The sequence below is a fragment of the Sceloporus occidentalis genome, unplaced genomic scaffold (assembly GCF_023333645.1).
Source record: "Sceloporus occidentalis isolate IW3139 unplaced genomic scaffold, rSceOcc1.0.p SCAF_2, whole genome shotgun sequence".
NCBI classification, from domain to species: domain Eukaryota; kingdom Metazoa; phylum Chordata; class Lepidosauria; order Squamata; family Phrynosomatidae; genus Sceloporus; species Sceloporus occidentalis.
Genome location: NW_028316982.1, coordinates 128023574 through 128041341, shown reverse-complemented (window position 1 = coordinate 128041341; position 17768 = coordinate 128023574). Strand labels below are relative to the sequence as shown.

The 17768-nt window shown below is 38.9% G+C and overlaps 1 protein-coding gene across 1 annotated transcript in view; it reads left to right on the top strand.

Annotated features, from left to right (window-relative positions):
- ASPNAT (aspartate N-acetyltransferase) overlaps positions 1-9021 on the top strand; it is an 81468-nt gene extending 72447 nt beyond the window's left edge. Inside the window, exon 3 of the mRNA XM_089510928.1 lies at positions 5142-9021. Coding sequence (XP_089367054.1) covers positions 5142-5509 — 368 coding nt within the window. The 3' untranslated portion in view covers positions 5510-9021. The remainder of the gene's footprint in view (positions 1-5141) is intronic.
- The last annotated feature ends 8747 nt before the right edge of the window (positions 9022-17768 follow it).

Genomic DNA, 17768 nt, shown 5'->3' with positions numbered 1-17768 from the left:
AAAAACAAATGTATGTAATATCCACAAAGGAACACGACAAGGATGCCCATTATCCCCACTAATTTTTATTTTGACACCGGGAATATTGTTAGAACAAATTAGAAATGATGACAGTTAAAGCACATGTGGACGACTTAGCAATAATATTGGAAAACCCGACCAAAAATGTAAAAAGATTATTGGAAAGAATTAATGAATATGGGAAATTTGCCGGATTTAAGATCAATAAAACCCAAACATTAACCATGAACATGTCCAAAGAAGAAAAAAATACATTTCAGGAACTGTCAGGCCTGCAAATTAATAAAAAATTAAATATTTGGGAATAACGTTATCAACAAAGAATTCAGAATTATATGATAAAGTCAAAACTGATTTGGACAGATGGTCAAAGCTAAACCTTTCATTCTTTGGCACAATAGCGACAGTCAAAATGAGTATATTACCGCAATTCATGTTTCTGTTTCAAAATGTACCTATTATAAACAATGGCAAACCTTTTAAAATATGGGAATCTGAAATATTCAAATAGATCTGGTTAAAGAAAAAACCCAGGATCAAAAAAATCGTGATGAAAGACATAAAAGAAAAAGGCCGCTTAGGCATTCCAGATTTGAAGATTTATTATTATGCTTGTGCTTTGGAATGGATATGGAATTGGATTACGCTTAAAGACATAGATACACTAAAGGTAGAAGGATTCAATCAAAGATATGGTTGGCACGGCTATTTATGTTATAATCGGACTGATGTACACAAAGAGTTTTTAGACCCTGCCATAAGGAGACCATTGTTCACGGTTTGGAAGAAAGTCAAGACGAAATTTTATAATTTATTACCAATATGGTTATCGCTGCAGGAAGCATGGAAATATGGACAAGAAACGTTCGCGCATAAATGTGTAAATACCGAGATTTGATTGAATGGATAGATGGGAAGCTGCATTTAAGATCAATAGAACAACTGAATGAGACGGGATATGTTATACATTGGTTTACATACAGACAAGTAAAAGAAAGGTTACGTATAGACACAAAACTATGTGGCATTGCAAAGACTGAAAATGAACTAGATCAAATCATCCTGTATTCCACTAAATCCATAATAGCAAAACTATACAAAGTGTTATTAAAAAGGGAAACAGAAGGGAAAACGATTAAAGAATCGTGTATTAAGTGGTCCCAAAATATTGGAAGACCAATTCCTATAAAGAACTGGGGAAAAGCATGGGGACAGGACCTGAAATTTATAGATAATATGGATATTAAAGAAAACTTCTATAAAATGTTGCAGCGATGGCATTACTCCCTGAACAAAGTGGCAAAAATGTAGGGCAATAAAGAAGGCAAATGTTGGAAATGTACAACTAATATAGGATCATTATATCATATATGGTGGGCCTGTCCATGCACTCAACATTACAAAAAATTCTCCAGTGTCAGATCAAATTAAAACCTGAAAGTTTTCTGTTAAATATCATTGAAGAGAAACAGGAGAGAATGCACTTGAAGTTTCTGTTATATGCATTCACAGCTGCTAGATTAAGTTTTGCTCAAAAATAGAAGGATACCGGGACCCCAACAATATAACATTGGTTAACAAAGTGTGTAAACATGGCCCAATTGGATAAATTGACAATGATAATAAATAACAAATTAACCCTGGAGTATATGGATTAGGAGTGTAATTAAGGAAATCACAAAGATTTATAAAAATAAGGTGTAATTAAGGTATGTAATAACCACAGAAGTACTATCATTATAGAAACAAAATGGTACATAAGGACAAATCATGATATACAATAAAAGGAAAAAAATATGGTGATAAAGGGAGTACAAATAGGCACTGCTTAATAAAGCTCCAAACTACATTGAAGGATAGATAGAAAAAAGGGGTGGGGGGTGTTTAACTCAAGAAAAGAATGACAATGTATAAACATGATTTAGTAGATATAGAAGAAAACAATCAAAGGAGATAAATATATGAAAAATGTTTAAATTATGTAGATTATTGTTGTAACATTGTCAAATATAAAAAAAAAACCAGAGGAGAAGGCTAGGTCTGATGGTTTTAATTTACAAAAGGGTAGGTTTTGAGTGAACATTAGAAATAACTTTTTGACAGTAAGAGATGTTTAGAAATGGTACCAATTGCCTAGAGAGTTGGTGGGGTCTCCTTCTCTGGATGCTTTCAGAAAGATGCTGGATGGTTACTTGCTGGTGATGCTTTACCTGGAAATCCTGCACTGCACAGGCTGTTGGACTCAATGGCCCATGAGGCCCATTCCAACTCTATGATCCTATGATTCTAGGATATCTAAACTAACAACAGCTTTGCCTCTGAAAAAAGGTTTGGTCCAAGTTTGGTCCAAACAGTAAAATCTAGTAAAAGTGGTTCACCCATTGCAATGAGACAAGTTTCTTTCAGTGATATCACTGCTTATTATGATAAGTATTCCATCTGCTCATTGATATCATTTTTGAACTTCCATCCAGCTATATATTATGACATGAAAACAAACTTATCAATATGGATTTAGCTGCCATGATATTTTCAGTTTTCCCTTATAGGTGGATCTGGTATGGGCTCTGTCAGTTTAGGATTTTGGAATTTGCGGTGTCAGCTTGTCTCTCCCAGGTCTGCAGTTCAGCTCTAACTCCTCTTTTTCTTTCTTTTCCTCCAGATATTCTTTTGCGGCAGTAGTCCTTTGTGAGGCTTGTGTTTTGAAATCATATTAACATTCACACATTAATACCTTACAAAGGAAATTAATTCAGTCTGTGGAAAAGCCACCTGTCATGTCAAGTTCTCTACTTTTCAGTTATTGTAGGAATTAGTTTACATACATAATCATGTCAATTTTGTCATGTCTTGCTATGCAAAGGTCTGTCAGCAATTATATTTAATGCAATTAAATTGGATTTTGGCACTTACATTTAATGTTAAAATTAGTAAGGAGGGTCTCCCTGGAACCTACTAACAAAGTCTTGATTTTCAAATATTTGCTTCAAGAAACATGCATTGACATATCTGTTTGGGTTAGCATTGACAATGAAAGAGAAAGAAAATAATTTGCTTTACATTTTCTGCGAGCTGTTGTTCGGACAATTTGATCAGCAGTGCAGGAAGCTAAGCAAAAAGACAAAGTATGTCAGAAAAAACTCACATGGCAATAATGTGAAAACTTTCCAAGAAAGATTAATCCTGAAGTGCATATGATTGAAGACAAGGAGCATCCCTGTCCCCAGTTATAGTGAGGAGCCAGTTTATACAATATATTGTGGATGATTACTTAACAACCTCCTATATTTATCCTATTTGGTGCAAGTGGAGCATCACCAATGAAACTTGCAAAACCTGAGTCTTGCTAGTCCCACTTAGAATTTGTTTTTTGTTTTGTTTCGTATGTGTTAAAAGATTGAATTGTTTGTTTCGTATGTGTTAAAAGTTTGAATTGCAACAGCACCCATGCTGAGAGATAGAATAAATTGCACATCTGTTAAACTGCTCAGCTTAATATTAAGATACTAAAGCCATTCAAAGTGCCTTGTTAGTTAATTTGCAAATGAACCATCTGAAGATACTCACACCTGGTCCGAAAAGGTGGCAAATTTCTTGGCTTCTAAATAAAAATTTAAAGGGAGTGAGAAAACAAAAGCCCGTATGTTTACAAAACTGTAATGAATGACAGCTCAGAGGTTTGCAGATGTAGAAGAATCTTTAGGGGGGAGAACTGGAGGGAGAGTATCCATAGAGAAACAATCTAATGAAGACTGAAGTGACCATGGCATGGTGACTGACTGTTAAGAGGAAACAAAGAAAATCTGAAGGGAGGAGAAGGAAATTCTGGAATCCTGAACAGAGGTCATTTCACACTCTAACATTTTGTTACAGGCCCTACTTGTGACAAATAGAATCCATGGTTAAAAGGGAAGAGTTATCTCAATGATAAGCTATAGGGCCCCGCTTTGTCATCCAGTGGTACAACCCCAAAGGAATCCATGTTTCTATCCTTTGTACTCCACAGATCTGGCTGGTGACTGAGGGTGGTGGACATAGCTGGACATCTTAGATGAAATAATACAGGCTTCTTTTAAAGTTCTTTTTAACTGAAGATGGGAAACATGAGAAACATAAAATTACTGCTGGCCTACCAGATCAAGCTTTACATGAGAGAAAAGTTCACGAGGCCTTGATAGAAAAATGTTGGGACTGGAGTAGCAAGGCAGATTAAGCAAAAGTGTTCATAAATTCCTCATTTCTCAAGTGCCAAAACTCACTAAACCTAATATAGTTTTTCTCGTCCACTGGAGCAGATTCTTAGCATTATATAATGACATAGAGAGCTTCTGATAGCTTCCTTTGATTGGGCTACAATTCCCATGTGTTCTTAAAAGCAGTGCTTGCAAAGATGTTAAAATAGAGCTGAGAAAAGTGGGTTTTTTTCCCTGTTCTCCACAGAGCTTGGAAAACCTACTGGTAACTTGCAAATATAATTTTTTTCTTATTTGCTAGATTTAGGAGGCTGCCATACTGCAGAATTAATGCAGTTTGATTTGTAGTTTGTTGTGCATCACAGCTCTCTGACAGAGAAGGCTAAATATCTCATTGCAGTTCCCAGAATTCCATATCATTGAGCTATGACAATTAAAACAGTATCAAACTGCATTAATTCTGCAGTGTAGTTGCAACAAGTGTTTCTTATTTGAATATATGTTCTGAGAAACTGTGGCTGATATTTAATGTATCACATACTGTATAGTGAACCTTTGACCCTGATATCTGGGGTGATCCTGGCTTGGTAGCCCTAGTTCATGATGATGTCATCCACAGTACTTGTAACCTATATTGGCCCATCACTTAATCCATCTTTTTTCTAACCTCAAAAATATATTAAAGAGGGCTACTGAGAATAGTTGTGCAGTGTCTTTGGAATGAGAGTGCTAGGAAGTTCCCTTGGTTTCAAAGAGGAATTGCATTAGTTTGCATAAATGTTCCCACACTTACCTTTTATTTACCTCAGTATTGCATGGACAAGCATTTTTTTTAAAAAAGTGAGACATTAAATAACCCTACGATATAGAGTATTTGAAGAAGGACAATGTATTAATTTATTTTCCTATATTCATTTGTGCCTGCAGGTTCCTGCTTCTGGGTTGCAGTGCTAAATGGCAATGTGGTGGGCATTGTAGCTGCAAGAGGCAATGAAGATGACAACACTGTGGAGCTGCGCCGCATGTCTGTTGACTCCAAATACCGTGGAAAAGGAATTGCCAAAGCTCTTGGTCGCAAAGTGTTGGAGTTTGCAATGGTCAATAACTATTCATCTGTTGTCCTAGGAACCACAGCTGTGAAGGTGGCAGCCCACAAATTGTACGAGTCTTTAGGATTCAAGCATGTAGGTGTTGTTGAACACTACTCTCTGCCTGGGATGACACATTCTTTTCTAGAGCAAATGTTTTTTCAGCTTCGCTACCACCGCTATTGCCTGCAGCTGCGTGAAGAATAAAAAAGCCCCAAATTAAGTTTGTTCCTCCCCAAAATCTCCTTTGCCAGTGTTTTGTGGGAGCTTTTGTCATTGTTTATTTGCAGATTATTTTATTTTTATTTCATAAACATATTTGTTGATTTGCTTTGTACATGTTGCTTGTACAAACAAAAGGGTCCTTCCTTTCTGACATGCTTGTAGAATGATGGTGCTAATGCTGGAGGTACTGCTGGGCTGGCTGTCCTTGACGCATACATTTGTTCAGTGGCTGAGGAGGTCAGGACTGACACACTTTTCTCTCCCTCTCCCAGTCTTACCCAGGCTACCTACTAAGCACAGAAACTTTAAATACATAACAGTACTGCTTGTCTTGTGTACAGTTGCCCCATCCCTGAAATACTTTTTAAAAGGAGTGATATTTCATGATACAGCTAAATGCAGAAGTTTTACTTGAATGCATTTCTCAATAGTTTGTGGACAAGTATGCATTCATGTCATATTGGTTAATAATAACTGGAAAAATGTGAAAAACCTGCTTGCTATAATGCATGAAGAGGAAGTGTTTGCATGCATTCAAACACATGGCACTGCCAAGTAGGCTCCAATATTGCACTTTTGGGATGTACCTCGTTCTGCCAACGGTCTTAAGAATCACGGTGCATCTGATTACTATGACTTGTTTCTTTTCCCTCATTTTCTCCTTAAACCAGCATATATGAACCCTGAGCCCATTGTAACATATGTAAATTACTGAGATACTATCTGCGCTGATGTATATTTATAACCTGAATTCCTGTGCCACACATCTCCATATGAAGTAGAATTCCTTCTGATTTATTTTTATCTTCATGTATAATTTTGTTTATTGTACTTACTTTATTCAAGTGCTAGCTTTTGCTGACTGATTTCACAGTGGCAAAATAGAAGCATCTGTTTCTATGGCAACATGTGCACCAAATCTAAATGCTTCAAAAAAAAAAAGCAATATGCAAAAACATGGATAACTGAGGCTGCAAGTTTGTCTGAAGGTATCAGGGAAAGCAAAGATATTACCTTAATCAGTTGCTAGTGGATAAATGTAGACAGCTTGCCACAAAGAGTAACTACTGCTTTAATGATGCCAGATTTGTGACTTGTACCTTGTGAGTTGCACACAGTGCAAACAGCAATGCAACACAGATTGGACATGTGTCTGTACTGTACCTGCCACAAAAATAACTAAGGTTACAGCTTTTTATAGCTTGAAATACCTAACTAATTCTATAACTAATTTCAAGAAATAGCTACTCTGCATGAAGTATTTTCTTACCTGTCAGGGGAGATACCATGATCATGAAGTGTATCTTGATATAATTCAGAAATGCTAAGAACATTTCTGACTGCACTTAGTTTGGATGGATTTTTTTTTTAAAAAAATCCCCCTTTGAAGAGAAATCTCATTTAACATTTTGTCTAAGCATGTGCGCGTGTGTGTGTGCATTCACATACACACAATTATAAGCAAGATAAAGTGTCAGAGATGAGGCGGCAGACAAATTCAAGTAAATGAGGGAGAGACCCTTTCATTAAGCAGTAATGTCAACAGTGCTTCAGAGCTTCTCCTGGAATCCTACATCACCTTTACTTAATGTAACATTTATGTATTCTTAGCTAAGTAGAGGCCCTACAAAACCTTGTTAGTGAGTTGCAAAGATGCATATCAGGACAAAGGCAAGAGTGCCCAATTTGCATTGGGGCTTTATGTGCATAAGGACAGATGTACAGTGGTGGATAACATACACCAGTCACCTTGGGCAATGGTTCCATTGTGCAATGGCTACTTTGGCGGTTATGCTATGAAGTAGTGTAATAGCATCCCTCTACTAGATACGAACATTAGGAAACTGACCAATTCTAATTCCCCTATACATAAGTCAACTTACAAAGATGTAACTTCCATATAGGATTACAGCTTTTGATGGCAGTGCGGCCACTATCCATGGGTTGATGATTCTCAAATTCAGCATCATAAGAGAAAAAATAGGGTCTCCACTCATGCACATGGAAAGTGGAAGCAGTCTGTAATCTGCTTCCACCACCACCCCACTCCACAAAGGAGTAAAACCAAGGCCAGGTCCAAGAGGAAGCTTATTTAGGTCCTCAGTATTCCTCATGTAAACCAGTTTGGAAAAGGAGCCCCTCATCCATGTGCCCACCAAGAGCTAGCTTCTCCCTCATGAATCACAGCTTCTTTTATAGAAGAAAAGGTCCACTGACAGGCCTATCTTTATCCCAGAGAAAGGGGACCCATTCGAGCCTCCACGCATATAATAAGATCATAACTCAATAAAGTGATGATAACACATCACAAGAGTCAAAACATCTCTCTTGAACTAGTTATTGCCTTTTGTGCTGGTATTCTTCCTGCCTCAGACAGTGCTATATCTAACAGTGGCAGTATCAAACTGTGTCCCAGCAATAACAAATTGATCAGTAATATAGATTTAATTTGGTTAACAGAATGTACCTTTTGGAACGGAGTGTGTGGGGATGTGGAATGTATTTTTGTTTAAAAAAAGTTCTATGCTATACATTTCTCCTGAAGCTAAAATGTGTATTGTGAGAATATGTGGGACAGAGGTGTATAGTGTACAGAAATTGGTATAATATTTTATAGCTGTTTTTGGTGATTTCATTAAACTGCATAACACAGAATATTATTATAAAGTGTTAGGGGAAAAGTGAAAGAAAAGAACTGCTTGTGCCTTTTAATTTATTGTTTCTGTTTACCACTGCACTAAATTATTTCTGGAGATTTAAGTACAAAACACACTGCAGAAATCATCCATTTTGAGACTGCTTTAATTGCCCTGGCTCAATGCTAGGGAATCCTGGGTATTGTAGTTTATTGTAGCACCAGAGCGCTCTGACAGAGAAGGACAAATGTTTCACAAAACTACAGTTCCCAGAATTGCCTAGCATTGAGCCAGAGCAGTTAAAGTGGTCTCAAACTGGATTATTTCTGCAGTGTGTTTTGGACCTTAATCATACTGTTATATGCAGCCTAACTGATTGAGAGGCACTTTAAGAATGTGGCTATTTTAATTCTTGTACATTTGTAGATTTCTTATTTTTTAGCTATTTGAAAAGGTCTGGAATATGCAAGTTCTACCACAGATGCATTTGATCTAAATGTACACTGTATGATAATATTTCTAAGGCTGCCAAGGGGAGCAAACTAAAAAAATACATCGGCCTAAAGTATTGCTTATCCTGGTTCTGCTAAATACATTTTAAAAACTAATGCATTACCAATGCAAGTGGGTAATCTCTCTCTCATTCTTCTAATTGCACCTCTGCTCAATTTATTTTTCCACTGTGGCAACTAAGAACTGAATTAAGTATGTTATTTCAGATTTGGTGTGGTCCTCTGAAATGAATATTTCATAATGAATGATGTATTCTTCACACATAGGCACATTTTTATGTGGAACTCTTGTCAAAAAAGCAATCCTCTATGGGTATTCTGAACTTGCTTATGTTCAAACAAACCAACAACAGATGTTTCAGTGCCTTTGAAACTGGCTTCAGATGTTACAGAAATTGAAGAGAAAGAATCACTCCTGATTTCCCATTCTGTGCTTTTTTTCTTGGGTTTGAACTAGCCACTTGCACTTGAATAGGTGTACATGCTATACATGCCTTTGGGTACATGTGCCTCAAATGTCCTTACAGAGAAGAAATCAAAGCCTCCGGTATGGATATTTCAAAAGAATTTTAGGAAGAGGAAAGATTGATTAAAAAGTCAGTCAAAGGAGTTATAAGAGATACTAGACACAAAAATGACGTAATACGTCATATTTACACTGATGGCAATAGGATGAGAGTAAAGGTAATGATTTATAGGGGCTGTACAGGTGAGCCCCAAAGGGGCGGCCTGCAGCCACCTCTTTTCACACTGGATTGGGGCAAAGGCTGTCTCACTAGCAGCCCTGCAGTCCCAATTCGGCGTTTTTCCAGGCCACGGAGAAGTGGCAAATTGCCGCTTCTGCATGGCCTGGAAAAGGAGTGTCTTTGGGGCTTCATGTTTCTTGGGGCGACCCGTTATTCCTCAAGATCGTTCCCATGGCCATGTCATTGCCATGGGAACGATACGCTCTAGGAAGGAGCTGTGAAATGCAGCTCCTTCCTGTGACATCATAAGGGATGCATCGCAGCCCTTATGATGTCGGTTCCCTGCACGGCTGTGGGGATGCTGCGTGGCAGCGGTGTCATTATGGCAGCCCCAGTGTAGATGGGAGGCTGCAATGAAGTCATCACATTGTTCTAGGGTTAAGGACCATGTGGTTGGTGCACGGTCCCTAACCCTAGAATTGCTGCCTCTACACCACAAAGCACCCATCTGTATCGGGCCATAGATTGATCTGGAACAGTAACGAATTGCCAGAAAATGCCTGTGTATTTTAGTGGCACAGTGGACCAGGGAGCAACACTGGGATATACTTAGCAATTATGCTTCTTTACAGATGACATTGGGGACAGGATGTAATAGGGAAACGTAGGCCTGAGACAGACTGCCCCAAAAGGATGGCCTGCTGGCGGCCTTTCTTCCTCCGAAGGGAAGCCACAGCCGCCAAACTGTGCACCTTCGCTGCGGAGGAAAAAGAACCAGAGAAAAGCAGGTTCTTTTTAAGCTGCAGGGGCAGTGTAACAAGTGTGGATGCTGCACGGCGCTTACATAACAATGGCGACGCCCATGTATACAGGGTGCCACCATTGTTACACCATCCATACATTTGCCACACGGTCCCAAACCCTACAACCAGCGCTGGTACACCACTTTATGGCGGTATGTACCGCGCCAAAATTAACTGTGGAGTCATTATATTTATTTTATCTATTTCATTTATATGCCACCTTTCTCCGAGAGTGGGCCCAAGACAGCTTCCAGGAATAGCAAAATTAAAAAGTTTACAATAAAATTTTTAAAAAAACATTAAAATTTCCACATTAAAAACTATAAAATCATTTAAAAGTTAAAACAAAGGTTTTACAAAGAACTATACAAAAAAGTCATACAAAAATTAACACAAATAAAATATAAAATATTGGAAGAAGCAGATGTCCCATAACTAAGATAGTTATATATATTTAGGGCCTGAGCAGACGGGCCAGGATAGGATTGGCTGAGCCTGTGCTATCCTGCCTCTGTGCTCAGCAGGGTTAGTCCCTGGTTCAGCACAGGGTGGGCAGGAGTTGACACGCCTGTCCCTGCAGCGAACCAGGACTGCACGCTGCTCCTTACCTTTCTGGCAGTGGATCCATCTGAGAAGCCCTGACACAGAAATGGGGTGCCTTGCTGAACAGCCCAGCTTGGACATGAAGTTTCTTAGACACTAGGCAGAAAACTGGAGCTGTTTTACCCTGGGGTAAAGGCTTTGGATCTGTCTCTGTGCAGGCAGGATCAGGCCCAATCCTGCCCCGGTGGTTTTGGCCTGAATAGTCTACACTAGACAAAGCAAGGCTGGGGGGAACGCAGGCCATTTGGCCCATGCAGACAACCCCTTAGTGCCATTTCACTCATTGTGAATGTGATGACTGCAGTTATCACAGCTCCTTATTGAAAGTACTAATACAGTAGCCCCTCCCAATTCATGGAGGATCTGTTCTGCCCCCCCCACCCTGTGAAAATGGCAACTCACAAATATTTGAGTCCCATTGAAAATAATGGTGCGTATGCCCAAGGCACATGTGTGCAGCTGTGTGTGGGCACAAGCCGCCATTTTATCCCTCCCCACTTGTCCCTTCTGCGAAGAGTGAGACCGCAGACTCCAAGTCTTCAAAAAGGGAGGGACAAGTGTACAATAAACATAAACTTACATTTCAGGTACACAAAACATCTTGAGAAGCAGTGTGTCATAGTGGTTTGAGAACTGGACTTAAACTCTTGAGATCAGCGTTCGATTCCACATTGGCCATAAAACCCACTGGATGACCTTGGGCAAGTCACACTCTCTCAGCCTCAGAGGAAGGCAATAGCAAATGCCATCTGAATAAATCTTGCCAAGAAAACCCTGTGATAGGGTTGCCTTAGGGTTGTCATAAGTCGGAAATGACTTGAAGGCATTTAACAACAACAATGAACAAACAAAACATCTTAGTTGTATTCCTACAAAAAATGTGAACACTTGCCTTTTATATACATTACAATCAAGCTTCTTCTAAACAACTCTCTCACACTTTATTGGGTGGCAATAGAGCCAGAATCGGTTTAAATCTTTACTTGCAATGAAATTCTATGCATATTTGTTGTTGTTAACTGCCATCAAGTTGACTTTGACTTGTGGCAACCCTATGAATGAAAGACCTCCAAGACACCCTTTCATCAACCACCCTGCTCATATTTTGTAGACTCAGGGCTGTGGCTTTTATGATTGAGTCCATCTATCTGGAATGTGGTCTTCCTCTTTTCCTACTGCCTTTTACTTTGTTAAGCATTATTGTATTTTTAGTGAGTAATGTCATCTCATAATATGTCCAAAGTATAATATTTTCAATTTTGTCATCTTGGCTTCTAGGGAGAGTTTAGGCTTGGTTTGGTCTTGGATCCATTTATTGGCAGTCCCCGGTATCTGCTAAATTTGAATCTGAATCTCCAGCACCACATGTCAAATGAGTTGATTTTCTTCCTATCAGCTTGCTTCACTGTCCAGTTTCCACAACTATACATAGAAACTGGAAAAAGATCACCTGGATGATTCTGACTTTGGTATTCAAACATACCTCTTTACACTTGAGGATCTTATCTAGTTCTGTCACAGCTGCTCTTTCCAGTTGTAGGTCCTGTCTGCACTGGCCAGGATATGCCATGGGAAGGCTGAAGTATTCTGGCCCCAAAGCTGCCTCAACCCCACTCCCCAGATACCTGGATCTTTCCATTCAAACGCCTGGTGGCAGTTCTCATGAGCTTATTTCTCTCTCTGCCCCTTGGCACAGCCACTGCTGGCCACACATTGTTCACTCCTGAGGTCAGAACAAGGTGGCCAGCATCAATCACATGGCTAGACCTAACATCAGAGTGAGTGACACTCACCAGCAACAGCTGTGCCAGGCAGCAGAGCAGAACACCTGTGCAAACAGGTGCCCGGTGTTGGAATGGAAAAATGGATCCTCTGAAAAGATCTGGAGCAAAGAAGGTTGTATGTTTAAAGTGTTTTGCTTTCGATCTTGCACAAACAGAACAGATATAACCCGGTCTATTGTACTAGAATTGTGGTTTCAGCTGTGCGTTGTCCAGTCTCCCTGCTGAAAGGACAGGGAGAGGCTGGTTTATTTGGCCCATGTATACAAGGCCCTAGTTGCCTTCTGATTTCCTGACTACAGTCCCCATTTTAATTAATGACTGAGCAAAATATTGAAAATTTTTAACTATTTCAATGCTTCCATCATCCACTTTAAAGTTATTTAAACAATCTGTGGTAATTATTTTTGTTATTTTAATGTTCAGCTGTAATTCTTTTTTTACAGTTTCATCTTGACCTTCCTCAATAATATTCCTCCTTTGCTGTTTGGCCTATTTCTCTCAAAAAGGTTATACCTCTCTATTACTACAGTTTCATCTCATCCCACCAGGTTTCAGTGATGCCTATTACATTGTAGTTGCTTTGTTGTGCTGAGAGTTCAGGTTCATCTTGGTTATTTCCCATGGTCTGTACATTAGTGTAGAGGCATCTAAGACCATGGGTCCTCCCCACTAGCTGTCTGTGTGATTTTTTTCCCCTCTCATTGTTGGGCCCTTGCACTATTTGCCTTGTTCCCTCTATAACAATTTGACTATCATTTCCAGCCCTTGATGAACTCCTGCCTTCCAAAATACTGTCCAAAATACCCCCTCATAACTCAGTTTAAAGCCCTTCTGATCAATCTTTTCAGACTATTGGCAAAAATGTTTGTGCCAACAGAAGTCCCCCCTGCTAAGCCTGTATAGAGTAGTGGTTTGAGTGTTGGACTATGACTCTGGAGACTACAGTTTGAATCCCTGCTTAGTCATGGAAACCCATTAGATGACCTTGAGCAAATCACACTTCAGAAGGCAGAAACCACCCTCTTTTGAACAAATCTTGGCAAGAAAACCCTGTGATAGGGTGGTCACTATAAGTTGGAAACAACAAATGATACCACTCCCCAAAACAAGAATAAGAACATAGAATCTTAGAATCGCAGAGTTGGAAGAGACCAGAAGGGCCATCCAGTCCAACCCCTGCCATGCAGGAACTCTCAATCAAAGCATCCCCGACAGATGGCCATCAAGCCTCTGTTTAAAGACCTCCAAGGAAGCAAACTCCACTACACTCTGAGGGAGCCCTTACTGTCAGGAAGTTCCTCCTAATGATGGAATCTCTTTTCCTGTAGCTTGCATCTCAGGTGTCCTGTTCTCTTGCTTTGCATTGCTCAGGGTCCTGTTCTCTGGAGCAGCAGAAAACAAGCTTGCTCCGATCCGCCGTTTGGGGCGGGACCGGAGTCAGCCCATGGATCACCTGCTTCTCTGATGGCGCAGCGGAAGAGGCGTGGGAGGGAATATAAACCCCCCAGTTTACCATCTCTTCATTCGGCGGCATGGAGGAGCGTTTGGGGTGGGACCAGAGTCAGCCCACGGACCACATGTTTCCCCGGCGACATGGCAGAAGAGGCACAGGAGGGGATATAAACCCCCAGCTTACCATCTCCTCATCCGGTGGCGCGGAGGAGCGTTTGGGGCGGGACCGGAGTCAGCCCACGGACCACCTGCTTCCCCGGCGGCGCAGTGAAGGCGGGCGCATGGTGATGTGAGCCAACTGGGTTCACTAGCCCTTCTATCAGTATCAATTTGGGCTCTTCTATAGAGCCTAGGTTTCCATCCCAGAGAAGGGGGGTTATTTTGTGGGGACTCGCAGGGGGCCCCATCAAAGCTCCATCAAAAGTCAAGTGGTAGAACAAAGTCCAAACTAGAAACTTAATTGAATTAAAAGCATTGATAGATTTGCACAGTACAAGTCAGGTCTAACTTATAATAACAATTTGCCATTTTTATACCCATAATAAAAACCCTCCCCACATCAAAGCCCATTTCCCGCGGAACCCACAACTGACAATTTAATTATCCCCCAAAGCCAACCTCCCTCCAACAAATATGTTTTCAGAACTACTGCATGGGCAGTAACTTTTCTCACCAACCTCTCCACAATAACAAGATAACAGTTCAAGTTTCCCACCAGTATACAACCTTGAATTGAACCACCAACAACTTATATTCTCAGGACCATCTGTTGATATGCACATTCCCATATAGCTATCTCCTCAAGCTGGCCCAACATCATGAATTGGCTCAAGCCCTTCCAAGGCTGAGAACTGTAAACTGTAAAAGTTATCCATTACCATGGTTACCGTTCCTCTCCACAGCTGGTCTTTCCTTTGAAGGTTAACCCTTTCGCTATTCCCTAGTGGTTTTGACTGGCCCTTCATTAGGCCTTCTTTCTGTTACCATCTATTAATACCCCCAGTTAACCTTCCAGATTCTTCTATATTTCTGAATCACAAATATGGAAGAATCTAATTACCCAACCACAACCTATGGAAGAATCCTAATTCCAAACTAGGGTTCTGACACTATTGCTTCCTTCTATACACATGTTCTCTCTAGAGAGGACTGGGTTAAGAGGGGAGAGAAGGTCGCAGAGTAGCCATTGTCACTGAAGAAAGCCTTGTGCTTCAGTCCACCAATTTACTATTTTAGCATCAACAGATAGTAGAGAAAAGTGGGAAGGTTCAATTGCAATTACAAGATAATTAACCCAGACACTATATTACTCTTCAAGATGCAGGAAGAGAAATAATAGAATTGATTTGTTAGGAGAAGGAAATGAAAAAAAACCAGTGATATTATGTTGTTTGAGGGAAAATAAGGAGAAGTTGTAATCAGAATAGAAAAGGAAAATATATATATATAGAAATTGAGTTGATTTAATTGGATCCAGTCAAAAAATTAAATTTAATTTGGAACATAGAATTAAATAATTGAAGATTAATTGTAAGGTGCATTATGGCAATGGGCACGCAGTCTAAAGCTCAAACACAAACAATTGTGCAAACAAAATTTTTCTCTAACTCAAGGAGATGATCTATAGAAATGCCAAACAAACATACAGATGTTAGTATGACAATATTGAGAGAACTAAGAGAGTTTAAAGTACAAAGCAGAGAAGAACTTAAAGAAACAAGAGAGAAAATAAGGGCTGATATGCATAAGGAAATTGAAGGCTTATCCAAGAAAATTGATAAAATATCAAGAGAAATAACGGAAATAAGAGTGGATGTAGAGGGGGTAACAGAAAAAACCAAAGAACTGGATAAAAGGACTGAGAAAATAAATAGAGATAGAGAACAGGACAGACAGAGTATACTAATGCAAGAGATTAGATATAGGGAAAGGAGTGCTAAAATTATAGGTCTCCCGGAAAAAGAAAACAAACAACTTTTAGATAGCCTAATACCGGAATTAGCAAGATATATGGACATGACAGAAGAGCTACTGGATATACAAACCAAATTTTTTTTAGGATAAACTCGACGTTTGCAAAGGAGAGAAACTTGCCAAGAGATGTGGCAATTTGTTTTACTAACATTAGAGTTAGAGAAAAATTATGTCAGATGAGTTACAAAGAGAGATTGGTGATAGAAGGCAAGGAAATTGAGATATTTAGAGACATTCTGGCATACGTTTTAAAGAAAAGACAAGAATACAGATTTCTGACACAACTATTACAAAGGAGAGAAATTAGGTATCGGTGGGAAAAGGTGGAGGGTATTACTGTAACGTACAAATAGAGAAAATACAAAATAAATACTATAGAGAAAGCTAAGAAATTTTACAGAAGGTTAAATGTACAGATGAGAAGACAACACGAGGGGGGAGGTAGGAAAGAAGGAGAAAGGAATAAGGATAAAGGAGAACCTCCGATAGGGGGAAAAAATAACAAGGAAGAAATAGAACAGACTGGAATAAGGGCTGAGAAAGAGCCATAGGATATGGACATAGAGGTACAAAAATTGACAGGAGAAGAACTGGAGGAAGGGGAAGTCAATTTAGAAGAAATGTACTAGAATAAAAATAAATAAGATAATAAAAGAAAAAGAGAATGAAGGGTATAAAAATCGGGTCCCTCAATGTAAGAGGTTTGAATAAAAATCATAAAAGGAAAGAAGTATTTCACTATTTAGAAAAAAACAGTTTGACATATTTTGTATTCAAGAGACAAAGGTTAGGAGTAATGAAATAAAATACTTAAGAAACCCAAATTTAGGGAGTTTTTTTTTATTCAGCGGATGAAAAGAAAAGGAGAAGAGGTGTGGCAATTTATGTAAGTAGAAAATATGACGTGACAGAAATATTTAAGGACAAGGAGAGAAGATATATAGCAATAGCAATTGATATTGGAAATGAAAAACTAGAAGTAGTTAACATATATGTGCCTTTGGAAAATAAAAACACCTTTTTCAGAAATCTGAATAAAGACTTAACAAAATGTAAAGAAAACAATATAATTACAGGAGACTTTAATGGTGTCCTAAAACCAAAACAAGATAGACAGTCTAAGAAAAAGATTAAAAATAATCAAGGGAAATTACCAAACTCATGTTTTGAGATGATGGATGAATTTGAATTAGTAGACATATGGTTGCATCTGTATGGGGAAAAAAAAGGATTTACATTTTTTTTGGGGGGGAGGCTCATAATTAATTATCCAGATTAGACCTATTCCTCGTTACTAAAAGTTAAACTACAAAAATTAAAAAGATGGATATTGCCCCTAGGTTGGTGTCCGATCACAATCAAATTGAATTAATATTAGAGATGCAACAGGGAAAAAAAGATTGGGCTTGGAGGTTAAATGACAACATAATTAAAGACGAAGGATTCATTGAACTAATGAGAAAATAAATTACACACTTTTTAAAGGAAAACTTGACAAAAGATGTAAAAAGTAAGACAGTTTGGGACGCATTTAAAGCAGTAATGAGGGGGCCATTGATGAAAAGAGGAGCTGAAGTAAAAAGGCAAACAAGAAAATGAAAGAAGGAATAAACAAGAATCGAAAGTCTTAGAGGAAATGTTAACTAGGAATAAAGATGATGACAAAAATAAAAAAAACAATATATTTTATTAAAACACAGAATTCAACAGAAAAATACAGAAGAGATCGCTGATAATTTAAAAAGAGTAAGACAAAATTATTTTGAAGGAGCCGATAGGACTGGTCACTGG